Source organism: Sebastes umbrosus, chromosome 13 (assembly GCF_015220745.1).
Source record: "Sebastes umbrosus isolate fSebUmb1 chromosome 13, fSebUmb1.pri, whole genome shotgun sequence".
NCBI lineage: Eukaryota > Metazoa > Chordata > Actinopteri > Perciformes > Sebastidae > Sebastes > Sebastes umbrosus.
The window spans coordinates 17614035-17635289 of record NC_051281.1 but is presented as its reverse complement, the minus strand read 5'-3'; the positions used below and the strand labels follow the sequence as shown (position 1 = coordinate 17635289).

Here is a 21255-nt window from a genome sequence, read left to right as displayed (position 1 = left end):
TAATTTATTCGACATGTATCATGATAACAAGGCTTGCGAGATGTGTAACGGGCTCCTTTTGTTGCATCCACAGTCAGGCGAGCCTCTCTGCCTCTCTGTCGAAGGCCCGCATGACAAGAGTCAACCCACAGTGATGCAGGAATAATGGCCCTGAGTGGAAGGCCAAGGTCTGGTCATACTGTGTAAAGAAAAACAAGGACGAAAACACATCTTTATCCTTTACCATCAAACAAGCTGTCAATCACTCGCAAACTCTGATCACACAGTCTGCAACACAACTAGGCAGCGCTGATCAAATATTAATTAATATGCTGTTACTGCAATTAGTTTGCTCCGGCTGGTTTGCTCCACTTGGTATTTCCTCAACTGATCTCAGACATGGCTGCCTGGTCACAGATTTTCTCATTTTACAGCTAAACAGTACACTACAAGATGATTCTGGCAACATTTGAGGCAAGAAATAGGCATTACAGTAACAGAATATTGATTCATATTTGATTAGCGTTGCCTAGTTTGACCGTTTGGTCGGAGTTCGCGAGTGATTGACAGCTGCTCAGAGACAACAAGGCTCCAGGTCGGCTCTGATTGGTTGTTTTCCTCCGGTCTGTGAAATCTTGCAGATGCCATTAGGAGCACAGAAGTCACATGATTTCGTTCAGATTACCTGTTTCATGCATTACTGTCAGGATATAGTGACCGTTTTATAAAAACATTTCTTTCAATCATATTTGCTCCATTTCTGCCAACTGCAGCTTTAATATTTCTAGGAGACAGAGTTGACAGTGCATCAACAACTTTTTAGTTTTGGCTCAGAAGAATAAGGCCTTTAACGATAAAGGCCATACTTGTAAGTTGGATATATTCACTAATGGTTTTGCTCTTGTTGGATTGTTTGCCGATAATAAAAATAAAGAATATCACCACACTCAACCTTTAATCTAAGAAAAACACCCTTTGAACCACATGAACTTGACAAATGCTGATAAAAATATGATATTACTGGATACAAAACCCCAGATAAAAGAACTTGGGTCAGCTCACAAAATAAACATTTTCCCACTTGCCCCTGGCGATATTGAGCCGTGCATTGAGTGTCTGTTTTATCTGCTGCAGTTTCAAGATGTCCCATTCTGCCGCCCAACCACCCTGACAGAATGGAAGATAATTGAATTTTGTTATGGGTGGTCAAAGCGTTGAAAATTACATGCAACAGCGAAACTGCTCTCTAGGAACAAGGTCATTCTGGATGGAGTCAAAGACCTCTGTGGACAGATTTCATCTCAACTACTTTCTACTGAGGAAATAGAAGTGTGGACAGTATATGTTCTGTGGGTTATCAAGGGTAACCTGGAAACTGTTTAACAAAAAATGCTGCGAATGGATTTTTTAAATATATTCCTCTTCAATTCTCTAATTGAAATTCCCTTTACCTCCATTGTACTAGGCTGGCTGCAGATATTTCAGAGGTGAGCTTCTCAACATCTTGACAAATAGAACTAAACCGTTCTGCATGGTCAACTGACCCTTTAAATTGGGTACTCTGCTGAGGAGTCGTGACACATGGATTATGCAGGGATCCGGATCATTACTACAGGGTAGAAGACACATGATAGTGGGCTATAAGAAACTGGATAGAATTGGTTATTCATCATAGTAGTACAGTGGTAGGATTAGTATTCTATTAACAGACTTTTACTGTTTACTTTGACAATCTTAGCTGTTGCTGTTTAACATTTTATCTTTTCTCTGTGACTGATTAAGATAATGTTCTTAAAATCGTGTTTATCTGCTAAAAGAAACATTGCTGTGCATGCTCTTTCAGGTGTGAAATCAACATGTTTCCACAATGTCTCATGGAGAAATTTGTTGTTAACACTGACACAAAAATGTGAATAGTTACCAGGGAACAAATGAGGAACTAACTGCTGGTGAACCATTAGTTAATGAGTTACTCTCAATAACATTTTATAGAGTAGTTAATGATTAGTTAATGATTAGTTAATTGAAAAACAAATGAGGAACAAATAAGGAACAAATTGATAATTGATGAATCATATAGGGCTGTCAACGTTAATGCAATAATAACACGTTAATGCAAAATTGTTTTAACGCCACTGATTTCTTTAACGCATCAACGCAACTTAAGATTTTTTAGATTGTACCGGGCTCATTTTTAAAGCTACTGGTATGATATGATATGAGAAAACCTAAGGAATCAATTGGTACCAACCATTTCATACTGGCTTGTCACAAAGGAGGCTAAATAACGCTCCAAACTTGCACTAAATTTAGGCGAGGAAAAACTGTCATAGCCATTTTCAAAGGGGTCATTTGACCTCTGACCTCAAGATATGCGATTGAAAATGGGTACCCACGAGTCTCCTCTTTACAGACATGCCCACTTCATGATAATCACATACAATTTTGGGAAAATCATAGTCAAGTCAGCACACTGACACACTGACAGCTGTCGTTGCCTGTTGGGCTTGAGTTTGCCGTGTTATGATTTAAGCTTATTCTTTTTACTCTAAATTAGAGTATTACATACTTGACAAATCTCTTTTTAAGGTACATTTTTTAACAGATACAAATGTGATTAATTTGCGATTAACTATGTACAATCATGCGATTAATTGTGATTTAATATTTTAATCATTTGACAGCCCTAATAAATTCTTCTCTCATAATATATTTTTTAAAAAAAGGTAAGTAATTATAAGATAATGATGAAGTAATAGGTAAGACCGACGCGAGAATGCAGGGACACACAAAAACAGTAACTAATGTTTAAGTAAGCGGTAATTAATGAGTCGTTACTAGTTTTGTGGCGCTCAGCAGCTGATTCAGAGTCAGTCAGGAACGACTCATGAAAGTGGTCAGTATGATCAAGACACATCTTTTCAAGAACTGTTCATTAATGATTTATTAATATGGGATGTCCCAGTTTGTTCTCTAGTAACTCATCATTATCTACTATGTAGTCCCCCTCTAGGAATTAGAGAAGAGAAGTACTCATTAACGATTCATCAATTATCAAGTCGTTCCTTATTCCTCACTCATTTCTCAATTAACTAATTAGCTCCTCTATAAAATTTGATTGGGATTTACTCATCAACTAATGGTTCACTAGCAGTTAGTTACTCATTTTATTCCTCAGTAACTATACTCACATTTTTGTGTACAGTATTGCAAAGTGTTCCCTTTTGTTCCAAACAGATATGTTTACTCTGCGGCAACAATTCAGTGTCTTGTGTTGATCACCATTCCCGCTCAGCACCATCAGTATTCAGCTTGAGATGTGCTGCAACCAGCACGGGCGCAAAAAAAACCCCCAGAATGGTATAAACAACTTAATCTCACCTCTAATCATGCTTGTGCGGAGCGGTAAGTGAATCGCATGAAAGCGATGCCAAGATATTGCACGTATGCTTAAATGAGCGTTTACTGTTTTTGTCGCTCCCACCTCTGTGGAATTACAACAGGTAGGATTTTACACCAACATAATAATGTGCTTTCAAGTAAAAATCAATTTGTCATGAAACAACTGATGCATCCGTGTCTGTTTTTACTGCCAACAAAGCAGCAGAGATGGCGGTTCATTCCAGGGCAGGTGCTGTGGTCTCATTAGAGTATGGTTATCCATGACAAAGTCGTCTGCTTCTTGCACAAAACAAGCCACACATTAAGATGTGGCCTGTTTATTATGGACATGAACCAGCCCTCTCATTCAGAGTTCAGATCATATTAAACGGTATGACTGTGACAATGCAGACACAATTGTCAATAGTAGTCCTTTTCCTGAGGTTTTAACATAGAGTGAATGATAATTAGTTTCCCTTTGTTGTCCTTATCTCTTACCTGCAGAAATGGCCAATTTATGCAGGCTGCACCCCGGCCAGGCAAAGTTGATGCTCCCCAGAGGAGGAAAGCAGCACTGTTTCAGACAATGGAAATGAACTCAGGGACAACTCAAGGTTGATTTAGATCCTGAGCAACATGGAATTAAATGAGGAACCGGGCCACACTGAGCTCGCCCCCTAATGTTGACACAGCTTCCTCTCAGAATCACTCTCGTGCAGTGTGTGTATACCTGCATCCCCCAAAGGGAGCCCACAGGTGTGTGCGTGTGTGTGTGTGTCGCCGAGATCTGGTCAACTGGAAATAAAAATGCAAATGGCACATTGTTGAAAATGTTGAGTGAACTAAAATGTCAGTCCATCTTTCCAATATGAGATATGAGATTGATGTGGATAGGCCATTGAAAGGCAAGTGTGATAGCTTGCAGAAAGGCAGGTTATACCAACAGCTGTGATATTTGAGCTGTGAAATAAGCCTTGTTTTTTTATTTTTTCAGAACAGAAGCATAAGTAATTATCTTATGTCCTTTACAGAGATTATCCTGAAAACACCAACAGTCTGTCCTTTTATTTTATATCTGGATTTTCTCAATGTACAACACAAGGAGACGTGTGATCAATTATTGATCTTTACTTCTGAATATCCAAAGAAAACACAGAAAAAAAACAGTTTTGTCATATTTCATGTTCCATTTCTCCCACACCTTGTTGCCCATCTGATCCACTTCTCCTCCTCACAATGACCACTTGTCAAGTCCTCACAATTGCTACTACTACTACTACTACACTGTGAAATAAGCCTTGTTTTTTTGAGAAGCATAAGTAATTCTCTTAATCCTTTTATAGAGATTATCCTGAAAACACCAACAGTCTGTCCTTTTATTTTATATCTGGATTTTCTCAATGTACAACACAAGGAGATGTGTTATCAATTATTGATCTTTACTTCTGAATATCTAAAGAAAACACAGAAAAAAAACAGTTTTGTCATATTTCATGTTCCATTTCTCCCACACCTTGTTGCCTGATCTGATCCACTTCTCCTCCTCACAATGACCACTTGTCAAGTCCTCACTATTGCTACTACTACTACACTGTGAAATAAGCCTTGTTTTATTTTGTTGAGGGCATAAGTAATTATTTTATGTCCTTTATAGAGATTATCCTGAAAACACACACAGTCTGTCCTTTATTTTATATCTGGATTTTCCAAATGTACAACACAAGGAGACGTGTTATCAATTATTTATCTTTACTTCTGAATATCCAAAGAAAACAGAAAAAAAACAGTTTTGTCATATTTCATGTTCCATTTCTCCCACACCTTGTTGCCCATCTCATCCACTTCTCCTCACAATGACCACTTGTCAAGTCCTCACTTGCTACTACTACTACTACTACAACACCTATCTATCCTTTAATCCCTAGTTCACATCCACATGCATTAGGAGCAACATCCACCACCAACACCACCAGCAGCACGTTTTCTCCTCTCTGATGCTGCTGCTGCTGCTGCTGTGCGCGCACACATCAGTAAATGAATCACGTAGCACTAGAACAGCCCTTCTTCATGCGATCTTAGCCCAGACCTATTGGAGAAAGAGAAAAAAAAACAAAAACCCTCAAGGCACAAAAAAGATCTGTCACAGTTCACTCATTTTTTGCTGGAAGACGATCAGAAACTATGTTAAATGCACCCAGAAATACACCGGAGTGTGGCATAATAAAGGCGTCGAGTGGATTCCGGTCAGATCTCATTGCGAGGAAGCAGGGAGCAGCAGGTTTCAACAGTTGACGCGGAGAGAAGAGGAAGAACTGAGAGCGCACAGGAGAAGAGGAGAAAAAAAAAAAAAAAAGCGATTAATTTTGATTATCTGAAATCTTCCAGCACCTCCAGTTTTTTTTTTTTTTCCTTCCTTCACACAGTGCGGATGAGCATTGTCCGAATGAAGCATGCAAGAGCACTGGGTCCAATTGGACTGGATTATTACGGGATTACTGGACTCATTATAGGACAATCATCGGGCAAAAAGTCGCAGCCGTTGCCATCCATCCATAGATGCTCTTGAATGAATGACTGGGGGGAACACAAAAGGTTGGATCCGGATTAAAACAGCTCCATATTCCCAGCTTTTTCTTCTACTTTTGTGTGTGTAGGCTCATGGTTTCAGGCTGTGTGTATATACATGCAACGCGAGCAGAGCAGAAACCCCCATATATGCAACAGTGTGCCGCACACAGGAGGAGAAAAGTAAATGCATTGTGAATTGGTTAACAATCGGACAATGCTGCATTTTGAACGCGGGCATGTCAGTGTTAGTGCTGTGTTGTAGGAGCCTAGGTGGAGATGTCGCATGAGGGCAATGCGCTTTTGTAAAGCTTATACCGGTCTATAACCTTCAACCATAAGAGATTCAAACGCTTTAACCTTGGATGCAGTAGGGAATATTAATACTTTATATTCATCGATTATTCATTAAGCACCCCCCCTTCCTTCTCTGTGAAGGGAAAAAACAAAGCATTTTCTCCAACACTATGTTGAATTTGATCTTTTATTCATGCATTAGGTGTCGTCGAGCGGTCATCTTTGTTTACAGAAAGAGTTCATCATAGGAGAATGGCATGTGAAAGAGGTTAGAATCCAGATTCAATAAGGATTCACACATTTGATTCAACATCCTAATTAGTGTTGGGGATCGGAGTCAGCCTGGTTATAGATAGGGGGTGGTTTTAGTCCTCTAGGTTTTTGCTGTAATCAACAGGTTGAAAGTCAATTTTTTTTTTTTTTCCTGTCTGCCACTACTGCATATCCAGTTGAAGGGATGCGTCTCTCTGTACCCATTTTCTTCCTGCTGTGGGTTAAAGCCCTGACATTGAAAAATCTCAATTATTCCGTCCCGGAGGAGCAAGGACCCGGCACTGTTATAGGGAATATAGCAAAAGATGCCGGGTATGGGACCATGGAGAGGGGGAAGAAATCCAACTTCAGAGTGCTGGAGAATTCTGCTCCACATCTGGTGGACGTTGACCCAGAGAGTGGACTAATCTTCACCAAACAAAGGATTGACAGGGAGACGTTGTGCAGGCGCAACCCAAAGTGCCAGCTCTCCATGGAGGTGTTTGCCAATGACAAGGAGATATGCATGATCAAGATTGACATACAGGACATAAATGACAACTCGCCCAGTTTCCCCTCGGATCATGTTAATATTGATATTTCAGAGAACGCGGCCGCTGGGACACGCTTCCCCCTGACTATTGCACATGACTCCGATTCTGGGGAGAATGGGATAAAGACCTACCAGGTCACCAGAGATGATTACAATACGTTTTCTTTGGATTTAAAAGTGAGGGGCGATGGGACTATATATCCAGAGCTTGTGGTTCAGAGACCTCTGGATAGGGAGGATCAGAGTCATCACACCCTCCTCCTCACTGCAATAGACGGCGGGGAGTATCCGAGATCAGGCTCCATGCAAATCAACGTCAGAGTGACTGATTCGAATGACAATAGCCCAGTTTTTGAAAAATCCTCTTATGTGATTGAGATTCCGGAGAATTCGCCTCCTGGAAAAGTGCTCATAGATTTGAACGCCACTGACCAAGATGAGGGGAGCAACGGGCAGGTGGTTTATTCCTTCACTGGATATGCATCTGAAAGAATCCAAGATTTGTTCTCCATTGACCCCAATACTGGCGTCATCAAGGTCCAGGGAGAAATTGACTATGAAGAGAATCCAATCATAGAGTTTGATGTGCAGGCGAAGGATCTGGGGCCCAACCCGATACCAGGCCACTGTAAAATTACCGTCAAAGTGCTTGACAAAAACGACAACTCGCCAATCATAAGTTTTGTCTCTGTGCGGCAGGGAGCCATCAGTGAGGCCGCACCTCCAGAATCAGTCATAGCGCTGGTGAGAGTGACAGATAAAGACTCTGGCCGCAACGGTCAACTCCAGTGCAGGGTGCTTGGCAACGTGCCCTTCAGACTGCAGGAAAACAATGATAACTTTTACACGCTTCTCACAGACAGACCCCTGGACAGGGAAATGAAAGACGAGTACAATGTGACAATAGTGGCGAGAGACAATGGCATCCCCTCGTTGAACTACACTAAATCATTCACTGTGAAAATACTGGATGAGAACGACAACGCACCACGCTTTACAAAGACAGTGTACGTGCTACAGGTGCCTGAGAACAACATCCCGGGGGAGTATCTGGGCTCCGTTCTGGCCCACGACCCAGATGTGGGTCGAAACGGAACAGTGTCGTACTCCATTCTGCCGTCGCACATAGGAGATGTATCAGTGTACACCTACGTGTCTGTTAATCCCACCAATGGAGCCATATATGCCTCGCGCTCTTTCAATTACGAGCAGACGAAATCCTTTGAGTTCAAAGTTCAAGCTAAAGACGGCGGGTCCCCTCACATGGAGAGCACCTCCATAGTCAGGGTCAACATCCTCGACGTCAACGACAATCTCCCAGTTATCATTTTACCCCTTCTGCAGAATGATACGGCTGAAATCCCAGTGCCTAGAAACGTAGGCATTGGATACATCGTGGCTACGGTGAAAGCGGTGGACCACGACCACGGAGAGAGTGGCCATTTGACCTACGAGATCACAGAGGGGAATGACGACCACCTGTTTGAGATGGACCCGGTGGGAGGGGAGGTCAGAACCGCTCATGCTCTCTGGGAAGAGGTCGCCCCAGTGGTTGAGCTGGTGGTGAAGGTAACTGACCATGGCAAGCCCCCCTTATCTGCCGTGGCTAAGCTGATCATTAAGGCGAACACGGAGACGGCAGCGGGAGGGGGTTCCGGCGCGAGCGGGGAACAGCAGCACTGGGATGTATCCCTGCCCCTCATAGTTACCCTCTGCATTATCTCTGTCATGCTCTTAGCAGTCATGACCGCCATCGCTGTCAAGTCCAAACATCAAGATAAGGAGACTGGGAATTATAACTGCCGCATGGCTGAGTACTCCAATCCTCCAGTGGGGAAAGGCAAAAAGAAAAGGATCAACAAGAGTGACATCATGCTGGTGCAGAGTGAGATGGAGGAGAGAGATTCCGCGAGCCGGATGAACGTGGTGAGCAGTCCCTCTCTCATCACTTCGCCAATATGTTTTGACTACCAGAGCCCTCTGCCGCTCACGCTGCCCAGGTCAGAGGTCATGTACCTGAAAACCACCCCAAACAGCCTGACAGTCCCCAGGGCGGGTTGCCACTCCAGCTTTGCCGGGCTTAGCACAGACACTCCAGCGAATAGGATGTCAGTGATACAGGTAAGGGGGATGCTGCACCGTATTCTTTATCTGCCCTTTATTCTCGCTTATCTGCACCCGCTGCTTCGCCATACAAATCTGACAAAAGAAAAGTAATCGACTGAAAAAGAGAAACTCTGTCACCGCGAGCAGACATCATTATTATCACCTTTTTCTTTCCCTGTTATGACACTATGAAATATTCTCTGCGTGATATGAAAAACTTAGTGCAGGAAAGTATTCATGTGTTGTTAATGGCTTTTCACTAAAGACACTTTCACTGTCTTCTTTCTGCATTTGAGGAATCTGAATTTTTTAGAAATTGCTCCGAGTCCTCTCTCTTGCAAAATGGTACAGGTGGCCCGCATAATCAGAAAGCCCTCTCAGTTAGACATGCAAACAGTGTGAGTCTTGAACAAGGCTGCTGTGACCCTGCCAGATCCACTGCTATAGAGTGAAAACAAAACCCTGCCTGAAATGTGGGATTGGACAGGTGTTTGAGCAGCTTGTCCGATCACATTACTGAACCAACGTGCACCAGACAGCGAGATGCACACAGCATAACCTTACAATCGCATTTCTCGCTCCCCACAAATATGGGCCAGATCCGCCCATCCGCATCCCAAAGTTGGCACGATAAGGCCATTAATAGGGTCCAGCCTCGCCTTGTGGAGATGGCAGGGCTGTAGGCACGAGAGCCAGCTAACATGCTAATTTGACAGCATGGGCTTGTAGTGCTGTTTAGCACAGCAGAATTATCTGTTGTAAACGATGTAAATATCTAGGACAGTCTCACACAGACAGTCTCATTTGGAGATGATAACACAGATGACAAGGCCTGGCACTGTCACCAGCCACTAGGGTATGTGGGTGTGATCAACACAAACACATTATTCTCAAGATAGGGGGAAAAAAAGGATGCTGATGACAGTGGCTAATGCTTTTCTCCTTCGCCTTGCCAAGGCGGCACATATGGTCACAATGGAGACTTATAATGCCGTCATCACTGGCAGGTGCTGTATGGCTTTTATTGACACCTTTTCAGGTGTTGTGGTGAAGATAGAAGAATCTGAAAACCGTATATTTCTTTTCCCGTCTAAATGTCAGGTTAATTTTTACTGTTGTTGAAAATTACATGAAAATTTTAACCAATGCAAAACATTATTTTCCTTTCATTTCTAGACGGAAAATTTCCCCTCAGAGCCCAATTATGCTGGCAGCAGGCAGCCATTTGTTCAAAGGTAAGAGCTCTCTCCAAAAGCTTCCTGACCAGTGCATTTAGCTTCTTCATCTTTGTATCAAGCCAGTAGCTGACTACGGCTATCACATAGGAGCGCTCACGCAGAGGTAATGGCAACTTATGTTTCCTTTTTTTTTTTTCCTCCATCCTTCCATTCTGCTGCAGCTCAACATTTAAGGATGCAGAACGAGCGAGCCTCCGAGACAGTGGCCATGGTGATAGTGACCAGGCTGACAGTGACCAGGATACTAATAAAGGCTCACACTGCGACACGTCTGCTCGGGAGGCCCTCAAGATGAAAGCAACAGCAGTTAATGGGCAGCCTTTTGAGCAGGGTGAGTGGATGCACCCTCTTCCTGACATCATGAAGATGCCTAACTAACTCTTGTAGGACACATTGTTTAGACTTTATGCACCGAGAGCATGCAGCTCTAAGTGGAGGTCCACCAGCCTCTGGGCACAGCCAACGCAGACAGATAGTTAACACGGAAGATGTAAATCAACAGCGTTATTAGATGCAGGCACCGCTTTACATTGCAGACAGCCTGAGGTGTGTTGCAAAGATGACATGGAGGCACCAGAGTGGAATGGTAGACGGTAGTTTAAAAAGGATAAAAGAGTCCATTGGCTGAAGGTAGAACGTTCAAACATCTTGTGTCTGATTTTGCCATCAAACGAGCTCATATGCATGGCAAAGTGTACCTCCGTCTGTGTCTCGTTTGATCACGTCATTATTTGAACACCGATTCGCCGCGCGAATGTCTCGAATAACACGACGGCGACAAGAAAGCATGATAGACACTTGCACTGCAGAAATGACAGGTATTTCTGGTGCAACATGACAGTGTTTCCACCTTTTGCTTGGAAAGATTTTCTCAGCTATTATCGGTTTTGCTGCGCGGTTACTCTGTTTCTTGAGAGGAGCTTTGCCTTGCAACTGAAAATAGAAATGTTGCGTTTTATTTCGCAAATCTGAAACGATCCGCACATGCCAGGAGTATAATCATAGATGATTGTCAATCCGTGGCAACCTGGCTGACCCGATAGGGGCCTGATATATTTAGCTGTTGTGGATATAAACTGAAAAAATGAAAGCAACTCTCACTGGTGAGATAAAAGATAATGGGGGACTTGAGTGAAGTGGTGGTGTTTCTCATTTCCTTTGCGCGAGCCTTTGCAAGAGAATGGCTCTGGTCATCATGTCCCTATGCAGTACTTTCCACACCATTTACATTGCTATGAACTGTTTGTTTGTGGCATGCTCAGGAGGGCAGGGATGGAAACACTCTTGCGGCTGCCAGAAGGATGTGTGAATCTCTCTCTCTCTCTCTATCTATCTCACTTTTGTGCATTTGTGTGTGTGCGTGTGTGTGCTCTGAGGAATTATGGCAGACCAAACTTGACTCTGTGGGAGGTGTAAATTCAATCACTTTTTTTTTTTCTTTTTTTGCAGCACATTTCTGAATCTGATTCAGCCCAAGTTCTAAGGCCAATCAAACAGACATATATTGAAAGCGATATTTTGTACATGTGAGACTGAATATTTACACGTGCGGCGCTGACGCTCGCTTGACAGGAACGTCGGTTAATTTATAGACCTGCGTTTGTTAGATAAGAGAAATGCAAAGAAGTGGGGCATTGCTTTTAGTATTAACGTGTTTTGCTACTGCCTTTCCTGTTTGCATGTGAGCAATGTAGTTAAAAAAAACAAAACTAATGGTTAGACTAAATGGTGTTCTCTCTCTTGGGGGTTGGTCAGTTGAACATTAAATGGTGTCACTGTCTGCTGACTACAAGATGGAAGATCTGCATTATGCATAATGCCTTAGACCTGATCACACAAAACAACCCACACACTGCTTCTGTCTCTCACTTACACTCACACACACACACACACACACACACACACATACAGGTCCATTTATTGAACTACAAAGCCACTGTTTTGCAGATTCTGACAAGATAGCGCTATTATCCAAAATGGAGACACCACAGAATTTTAGCTCCAAATGCACCAACACAAAAGCTTGCGGGTTAAGTAGTATTGCTTTTATGTCTTTACCTTTACCATCCCTCTAGTCTCCTGGCTGCTTTGATACAGGTAATATATGCACCTGTGCAGCTTCCACCATCATGCACTCTGAATATTTATTCGCTCTCGCAGACACCAGATGCACAGTGGGTATGTTGCTAGGCTTTCTCTGATTCTATTTATAATGGGCAGGCGGTTTTCTTTGTTTTTTGAGAACATGGTATTGTTCTACTACACAGTAGCCCATAAGATCACAGCTATTTTGTCACTTTGTCATGAGTCTATTATGTGACTATGTAAATGCGGCGGACTCTATGAAGCCATTGTGTAACTCTGTCATATTAGAGCTATTATTTAACAAATTTTTATTCAGTGATGAAATGGAAAATGTAAATGGAAAGCCAATGTCGGGCACAATAGGTGAAAGCACCCTCACTTCCTCTTACATCTGCATTTTTGTTTTTAAATAATAGAAATGATCAAGCTACTAACAGTGCTGTGATACATGTATTTCATGTAATTAATAGCTTGTTTTATACATATAGAAAGAACTGTAGCGGGTGATCATATAGGTGTGATCATGACAGGAAAAATATTACAAATCTTTAAATTAAATGTAAACATGCAGACATGATGCTTAAATTGGTTATATAGTGAGACAAATAGCACAATAACAAAAAATACCTTACTGTGTTTTTTTCTTAACCTTCTAAGCACATACATCCCTTTGCATCAGCGTCATCTGCTAGCTCCTCTGCAGCGGTGATAGGTACCATGGAAATGAATTCAGCATCTCCCGGCCTCTCCTCGCTCATGCTTATTGTTCTGGCCTTGTGCATCCGTGCCTTAAAAAATACTTTTTTCTATGGCGCTGGAGAAAAAAAGAAAAAAAAAGACGTATAAACACAAATGCGCAGAGCTGTAATATGGGGTGTAGTTGCTTCAAAGCGTAGCAGTTATAATATGCAGGATCTGTGTTGCGGTTTTGCCAAATCAAAGCCATCATTTAGTTTTTTCCCCTTTTGATGTAAAATGCATTTTGAACTCAAATGTGTGTTTTCTCTTGATCTTAGTCCTGGCAGAGATGGCACCAGAATGCTCTATGCTAAGTATGTAACAATACATAATGACATGACATGACAGTAAGCAGCTTACACCACAAACTTAGTACTGAGGTTAGTGGTTAATCAATATCTTAAAACAGACTTTACTACTCTACTACAGACTTTACCACTGCATTATACTATAACTATAATTACCATGCTTCTCTGTCGGTTAGCTATATAAGCTAGCACCTGACCTGCTAAATGAACTTTTTAAACAGCCCAATACAGCTTCGTCTAATTAGGATCGTTATTGTGATCTATTTTTATTTTAAACTAACTTCATTTATCCTATGACACATTCTCACGTTCATTTTAATTTCAGTCTTGTTTATTTGACCAGATCAAATGTTCTTTTTTGAGAGAGACCTGGCCAAGAGGGCAGCATAAAAACACTGTTACAACAATAAATACAAACAACATAAAGAGGCTATCCAGCCGGGTCACACGAAAAGGTGTATAAATGACACAACCGCATTCGCTTTTGGCGTTTCATTTGTACTCCATGTAGTCTGTACTGACTGAAATGTCAATGCATCCGTGTGAATATGCAATGCCCAGAGCTAGTGATGTAAAATAACAAGTGAGAAAAACTGCTTATGGCGGGCAGGTGGGGAGTTGGATGGGTCCAACAAACACAGGACTTTCAACCAGGAGACCAGTTTTCGAGACCGGTGTTTTGTTTTGTAAGTTACATTATTGACGTTTGCGTCGTATTTTTTAGTAACGTTTGTGAGGTATTGCTCTTCTGTTACGCTGTTTCCGAACGTATTTTACTTACTTATTTTAAGGCCAACCATGCCGTTTTTCCAGCTTAATTCTAAGTGAGTGGTTTTGTTGCCTAAACCTAACTGCGGACGTTACTATACTTTTCTTGCGTGGCGTACAAATGACACAAAACAATCCTAAAATGTGTCCTCATGACACGTGGACTGACGTTGTAATGTTGTGCTATTTATTCGCCTGAGACCGGATTGGACTGTCACACATTGCAAAAGAGTATAGAGTGCTACAGGAATGAGTCCTAAAACCTGGAATTGAGTTAGCATTTTAGCACTTCCGGTTCCCTCATCTGGAAGTCAATGGGTTTTCTTGAATGGGTTTTTTGTTTGATGCCTGAAACAAGGTCTGTGTTTAACACAAGCTGAAGAGATTTTAACGTTTTGTTTGACGACATAAAATATATTAAAACAAATACCACTCATAAAATTTGAAGCTGACACGTTCGCCATTACAGCCTTGTTGTGTATACTCACGCTCATGCGACCGTGGTGTAGTTCGTCTATAATCTAACGTTGGCTTTTTACTTCTGGCGATTGCATTCACACTTCAAAAATCATAGAAGTTGTGTTAATTTGTGGACGAATATCTTGCTGAACAAAATGTGTAAGTATCATAAACGTGTGTTCGCCACAATCCAAATCCCAATGGAACAATCCTATTGGCTTTTTGTCGAGGGAACCAGGGCGATGCTAACTTCCTGGTTGGCCTACAAAAATACGTCATCCCTGGAGAACCCTACACAAAGTATACACAATATCCAGTTAAAGGAACAAGTTGTAGCACTGACAGCGAGCATTTGAAATGGGTAGCAGCAGTCCAAATTCAAAACATTGGAGCCGTGGCCCATCCGCTCCTCTGGTGTGACTGATAGCAGTTAGCACACGTTTTCGCAATTTGAGGGTTACCTTCTAGACCCGACCACGTTAGCGTCTGGCCAGCAAAGGGGAAATTTCAAAAGAGAACATACTGGCTGTAGCATTGTTGTCAGAGAAGCCAGTATTTCAATTAAGCATTTTTCCTCAATCTCTGATGATATGTAATGGTCATTTTATGATTTATTACGGTAAATATATTACATATTGGTCCTTTAAGATGCAGAACAAAAAAACACCATAGGCTTACATAGGAAAAGGAGATGTTTCCAGCACAATGACACTTGAAATCTCCCCAAAAATGTATTTTCTGTCTTTCTCAGGCAAACCTCCATGTGATCAAAAAGCTCTTACAATTAGGTCACATGATACAAAATGGCGGCCATAATCCTAAAGCCATTTAATACGCACATAAAAAACACATAATGTCATAAAGAAATGACTGTAGCCCATAAAGAACGTATATGTGATACTTCATTTTTTGGCAGAAAATGTAGAGATGCATTTTCCTTTAATGCAAGCAGCCTTTATTAAATCTCTAAAACAGTTATGGTGTAAAATTAACAGCCCCATTTAGCTTGTTAAATCTCCATCCAGTCATCGAATTAACACTTCCATTTTGTCCTATGGCTGCAAGTGTGTGTGTGTGTGTGTGGACTTGAGTACCAGCATGTGATAGTGGTGGCACTTTGCAAATGAGCTTGCCTCACATGTGTGGCACATGCTGCTGGTTTTCACATCTCTTCTTGGGGGTTGTGGAGCAGAGACCGTATCTTTTTTTTTTGTTAGAACTTCCTCATGGAAACTGGCCGAGGCTGGCGTGTGCGAGGCAGGTAGTGTTGCCTTTGAACGAAAGGAGCTCCAGGAAGAGCCTCGTCATGTCATGTTGAGCCTTTCCTCGTTCCAGGCTGATATTCTCGTCCTCATTAGGGTTAAGGTTTAGAAATGAGATCAAGTGCCTCATTCGCAGTTAATCACTCGCTCATTGTCTTTGATATCACAAAGTGGCATGCGAGCAAAGATAGCGAAGCCTTATTTATAGACCAAAGCTACGAGAGATGATCAGTGGAACCATGTTGTGATTGGATGAAAAAATGTGGAAAAAAACAGGTTCAGTGTTTTGGTTGGAATTTTTTGGAAAAGGATTTGAGAGAGAGAAAGGGATGTGAAGTGTTAATGTGTGAGAACTTTCTGTCATAATATTTTACCAAGAACATTTGGTTCCTGTGGGCAGAGACGTTTTAATAGAATTGGAGATGTTGCTGATGTGGTGTGTGTTGTCTTTTGTGTGTTTTACCGGCTCATTCGTTCATTGCTTTTAGTTTGAGAGGAAACACAGTGTACAAAATCCGATAAATAACCAAATTCTTATCAATCCAGTGATCATTATTTCAATTTTGTTTAACGTAAAGGATGTTACTAAGACCTCATGGCATTCACAGCAAAGAAAACATTTCTTAAAGTGAAATCCGTCATCAGAACAACAGGAATATTACATTTATACTTTTACAAATGAAATTCTGCCCCTGTGTATAACAAATGAAGGTAAACTGTCATTTGGAACCAATTTACAAAGACACATTTGACATTTAGTTTTCATGCCTCAACATGCAAAATACCTCGATGCATCATTGTCAAATACATTTTGATAGCGTAGTGTAATGGCTACAGACGGAAAAGAAAAAATGACACCTTCTTCATCATAACACCGTGGAAATTGTCTCATTCTGTGCGTCACTCTCTGTTTGCTTATTTCATGTCTAGCGGGGTTGTATGTGGTGTGAAATGTAAAAGACTGCGTTACGGCACAAAGATAGAGCCTTACCCATCGTTCCACTTTTTTACCGCTGACACTAATACACAGCCATTCGCACATGTTGTACAGTCCTGTGGCGTTTGGCTTTGGTTTTCAGCATCAACTAATGCAGCTTAAATCTACTACAGGCATGGAATAATCAGCACTTTAATTATAAAGTTGTCAAGAAGAAAAGGTTTTCTTTGCATCAAGTGACATATATGACCGCCCCTCAGTTTGAAATTGTACTACTAATAGTGTTAGTCTAGTGGCACCAGGGCCGGTTTAAGGCTACGCCGTATAGGCGGTCGCCTATGGGCGCCATCTTCTGGGGGGAGGTTGCCCTCTAAAAGAAACAAAACAATCATAATCGGAATTTCGCCTAGGGCACCAAAAGGGCTAGAGCTGACCCTGAGTGCTACTGTGTTAATACTTTCCATGTGGGCTATATTTAAAGCTCATTGTTTTTCATTTTCACCAAAGCATAACCAGATATTTTTTAGAGAAGCATGTCAATTTAATTGATTTTCACATCTTTATGTTCCCACACATCCAAAACTAGTTTGTATTTCTTGCTGCAAGAAAAAAATATTGACCAACATTTATGGTAAAAAAGGTCCTTTTGTTATCAAGACATTTCTCATGGTACTCACTTATACATACACACATATAGTAGCATATATCGCAATGAAAGGGGTGAACATAGAGAAATCTACATTTGTTTTCTGTGTTTTTAATGGGCACAAAGGTATAGTACAACAGTACAATTATAAAGGAACAGGTATTTTACATATTTGGGGTGAACATAGAGAAATCTACATTTGTTTTCTGTGTTTTTAATGGGCACAAAGGTATAGTACAACAGTACAATTATAAAGGAACAGGTATTTTACATATTTTCGCAACATTGTCATCCTAGACTCATATTCACTCAAACCAGGGCTCCTATGAGACAACTAAATAATACCCACCACCCCACATTCCTCTTAATGTGATTGAGATAGCATGGTACACATGGAAGATTTGGCAAGTGAAATATGGATTAAATTAAGTAATCACTGACACAGTAAAGAAGGAAAAATAGATACAAAAATAAATAAAAAAAATAAAAAATAAATTATAAAATAAAATAAATAATTAAAAAATAAATTAAATTAAATAAATGAAAAATAAATAATAACAATAATAACGCTAATAAAATCATAATAATACAGACACCGAATCAAGCATTAGAAAAAAGAGTTATTGGTTGCTGACAGTCACGCTGGACTATTTAGATCTGTAGACAGACAAGGATTTTATACGGGGGCCGTGTGGCAGACAGACTTCTGTGGGTGTTGTTATGCGAATGTGGATCTTTCAGATACATTTTAGGTGTGCCTATCATTTGCATGTTCCACATTTTACCGTAAGTGTGTCATGCGGTGTGGGACTCGCACTGGTCTGATCATGACTTGGTCTCAACCTTTCAAAGTCTTGGTCTTGTCTCGGTCTCTCGATACACTTTGGTCTTGGTCATGACTCGGTCTTGGTTCAGCTGGCCTTGACTGAAACACGTCGTCACAATTTAGGTCCTTTTAATAAGAAGTGAAGTGAAAAATGGGCAGGACATGCAAATGAGCTGCTGAGATATGCACCAGAGTCCCTCAAAGTAATTAGAAGAATTAATAAAGGTCAAACTAATGAGTGTTTGTGCCACAAATGGAATTTCCAAGATCCAATTTCACCTTGAATTTTAATCTTAGATATTGATCTGATTTTCGAACCAATTTCCGAATATCCAAAATTAGCACCTAGAAATTCCCAACTGTGATTTGCGACGGAAATAATGAGCCCTAACAGTATTCTAACTACAGAGTTTCTCACCACTTTCTGATCAGAAATATCACTGCTCATGCAAATTTCCACACTTGTTTTTCTGTGTATTCAAGACAAAGTGCTGCTGCTGGAAATGTAAATGAGCAACACATCACTTCCTCTGCACCAGATGATATTTTCCAGGAAACACCTACACAGGTTGTTGAGAATAGCAGAGGGAAAAGGCTCCATGGATAGCTTGAATTACTCATTTGCAACATTGACCAGCATGACGTATGTATGATGTTGGCATTTTAAGCTTTCATTATATCTAGAATAGAAAAGCCTGCACTTTGGTAAATCACAACAACATTGCTAAATTTAAACTCTCCCATAACTGCAACAGGCTGCTGGTTCTTATCTTATTCTGAAAAGCTCTAGTGATGCATACTAAATAACTTACATCAAGAAAGATACTATTGTTAGTAGGATTTTAAGAATAGTACTTGAATTTGTGTTTGTTGAAGTGTTTTATTATTGTTGCTCATCCTTCAAAATGTCATCCACATTCTCTTCTAGGTTGTTTATTCGTACCCCAGCAGGGTCCAATAACAAATGTTTAACTGTTTTTGCAGAGCAAGACAAATCAGCCCACTGCACCGACGAATGTCGTGCACTGGGACATTCTGACAGATGCTGGATGCCAAAGTTACGGGTAGGAAGCCAAGCAGACAGCGCCGATAATCGCACCAACCTTTTCATCCCTGTGGGAATGGATGCCATGGTAGAGACAGAGATTTATGGCACCATCAGCTGCAGCAGCAGCAGCAGAAAAACCCTCAGCACGTTTGGAAAGGAGCAGCGGGACAGTACAATCCTCGTGGCCAATGTCAAACCTTACTTAAAATCGCAGCGTGCACTAAGCCCACCGCTGCAGGAGAGTCCATCTGCGTCCAGTAGTCCCACCAAGAGTAGTAGTATGCCCCTGGACTTGGCCAGCCAAGAGTCCAAAGAAGAGAGGGAGGGGGGTTCAGACAGCAGTGCCTATGGCCCTCCAGATGGCCAGTGCTCCCCGCTGCACACCGAATTGGAAGAGCCCTCCTACCTGACCCGCGAGCTCAGGCCCAAGTCCCTGTCAAGCAGCCTCATTCACAGCTCTGTCATCAGCCAGGAGTGCGGGGGGTCAGATTGTGCTCTCGACCCGCGGGACTCTGGCAACTGACGGGCCGGGCAGTCCCGCTCACTCTCACCTGCCATGGGGTGTGATGATGATATCACAGATTAATGACCAAGAGGTGATTTATTTTGACCCACAGAGGTGTCCAGACACGCATTGTATAACCAAAAACCATCTGCTTTGTCTGTTTTGTTTTTATTTTTGAGTTTGTGACTTGTTGTGTTTAGGTGAAATATGTGTCCTTGACTGCTGTGAAGGTTTGGGGGGAAAATCAGTGCTTACCTGACTTCAAGTGTTTTCATGGTGTACCGTACCTGTCAATTTAGATGTCTGTATTTTACACATTTCAAGCTCCAATTTTGTGAGGCTGTGAAACAAATTGCTACTGTTAAGCTATTGAGTCCTGTCTGCTTTTGTACAGTGAAGCTTCCTGTCTCCATTTAGTGTATAAGGAACATCTCTTTGAATATCACAGGCAACTGAAATACATATCAGTGACGTTAAATACAACAAGTGAAGTGTCTTATGAACTGTTAATGGTGGTGCAACAGGGAATGTCCCTTTTCATAAAACCATTTGAGGTTCCTATATATAAAAACAGTTTTTTAAGAATGTATTTGTAATTTTATCGTCGTCCTCTGCAGTTTATGTGAAAATAAGCTGAGCTTACACGTGAATGTGGGCTACTGTACTTGTTGTGTATTTTATTAAATTTGTATACACTGTGTGCATGGAAGGCAATTATTTTTGACTGGTGACAACTCCCGAAGCTGTCATGTTTTTATGTGAGGGAAGAAGTGCATTTACTGTATGTCTACAAGGTGCTTAATACGTGTTTCATGAGAAAAAAGCACTCTGCAAACGTGCCATCTTTAGCTATATACTGTATACCAGCACATGTTATCTAGCAGTAGTCTAGATCCTAGTTAGGGGAACTTGAAAAAAAAAAAAAAACAACACAATCAACATTTTACACGGCTATTTATATTCAAAAACGCAAATAAAATCAGGCACTGTGTATTAGTGCACCCAATGGAATATGAGTTGACTTCCTCTGCTCAATGCTTTTCTTATAAGTTTGCATCATGAGGTGGAGATGGAAACTCACGCTGAGTTGCTGCCAGTTACTTGTGATTATAGGTTTATTTATGAATGCGTCTGACAAATGACGAGACATGAATCTAACCCAAAAAAAAAAAAACAAGTTAAAATTCAGCTGCAACTAGCAGTTACAAGACTTTTTGCAATGAATTCTTTGATGAATAAAATGAAATTTTAATGATCCCTGTGGGGGAAAGTGGGTCATCGTAGCAGCAAAGGATTGAACAA

General features: G+C 41.3%; 1 protein-coding gene across 1 annotated transcript; it reads left to right on the top strand.

Annotated features, from left to right (window-relative positions):
- Positions 1-5183: 5183 nt before the first annotated feature.
- LOC119500665 (protocadherin-17-like) lies at positions 5184-20969 on the top strand. The gene is made up of 4 exons (XM_037790511.1): positions 5184-9148; positions 10310-10368; positions 10533-10702; positions 19385-20969. The coding sequence occupies exons 1-4, from the start codon at positions 6680-6682 to the stop codon at positions 19969-19971; spliced, it is 3285 nt and encodes a 1094-aa protein (XP_037646439.1). The 5' UTR covers positions 5184-6679; the 3' UTR covers positions 19972-20969.
- The last annotated feature ends 286 nt before the right edge of the window (positions 20970-21255 follow it).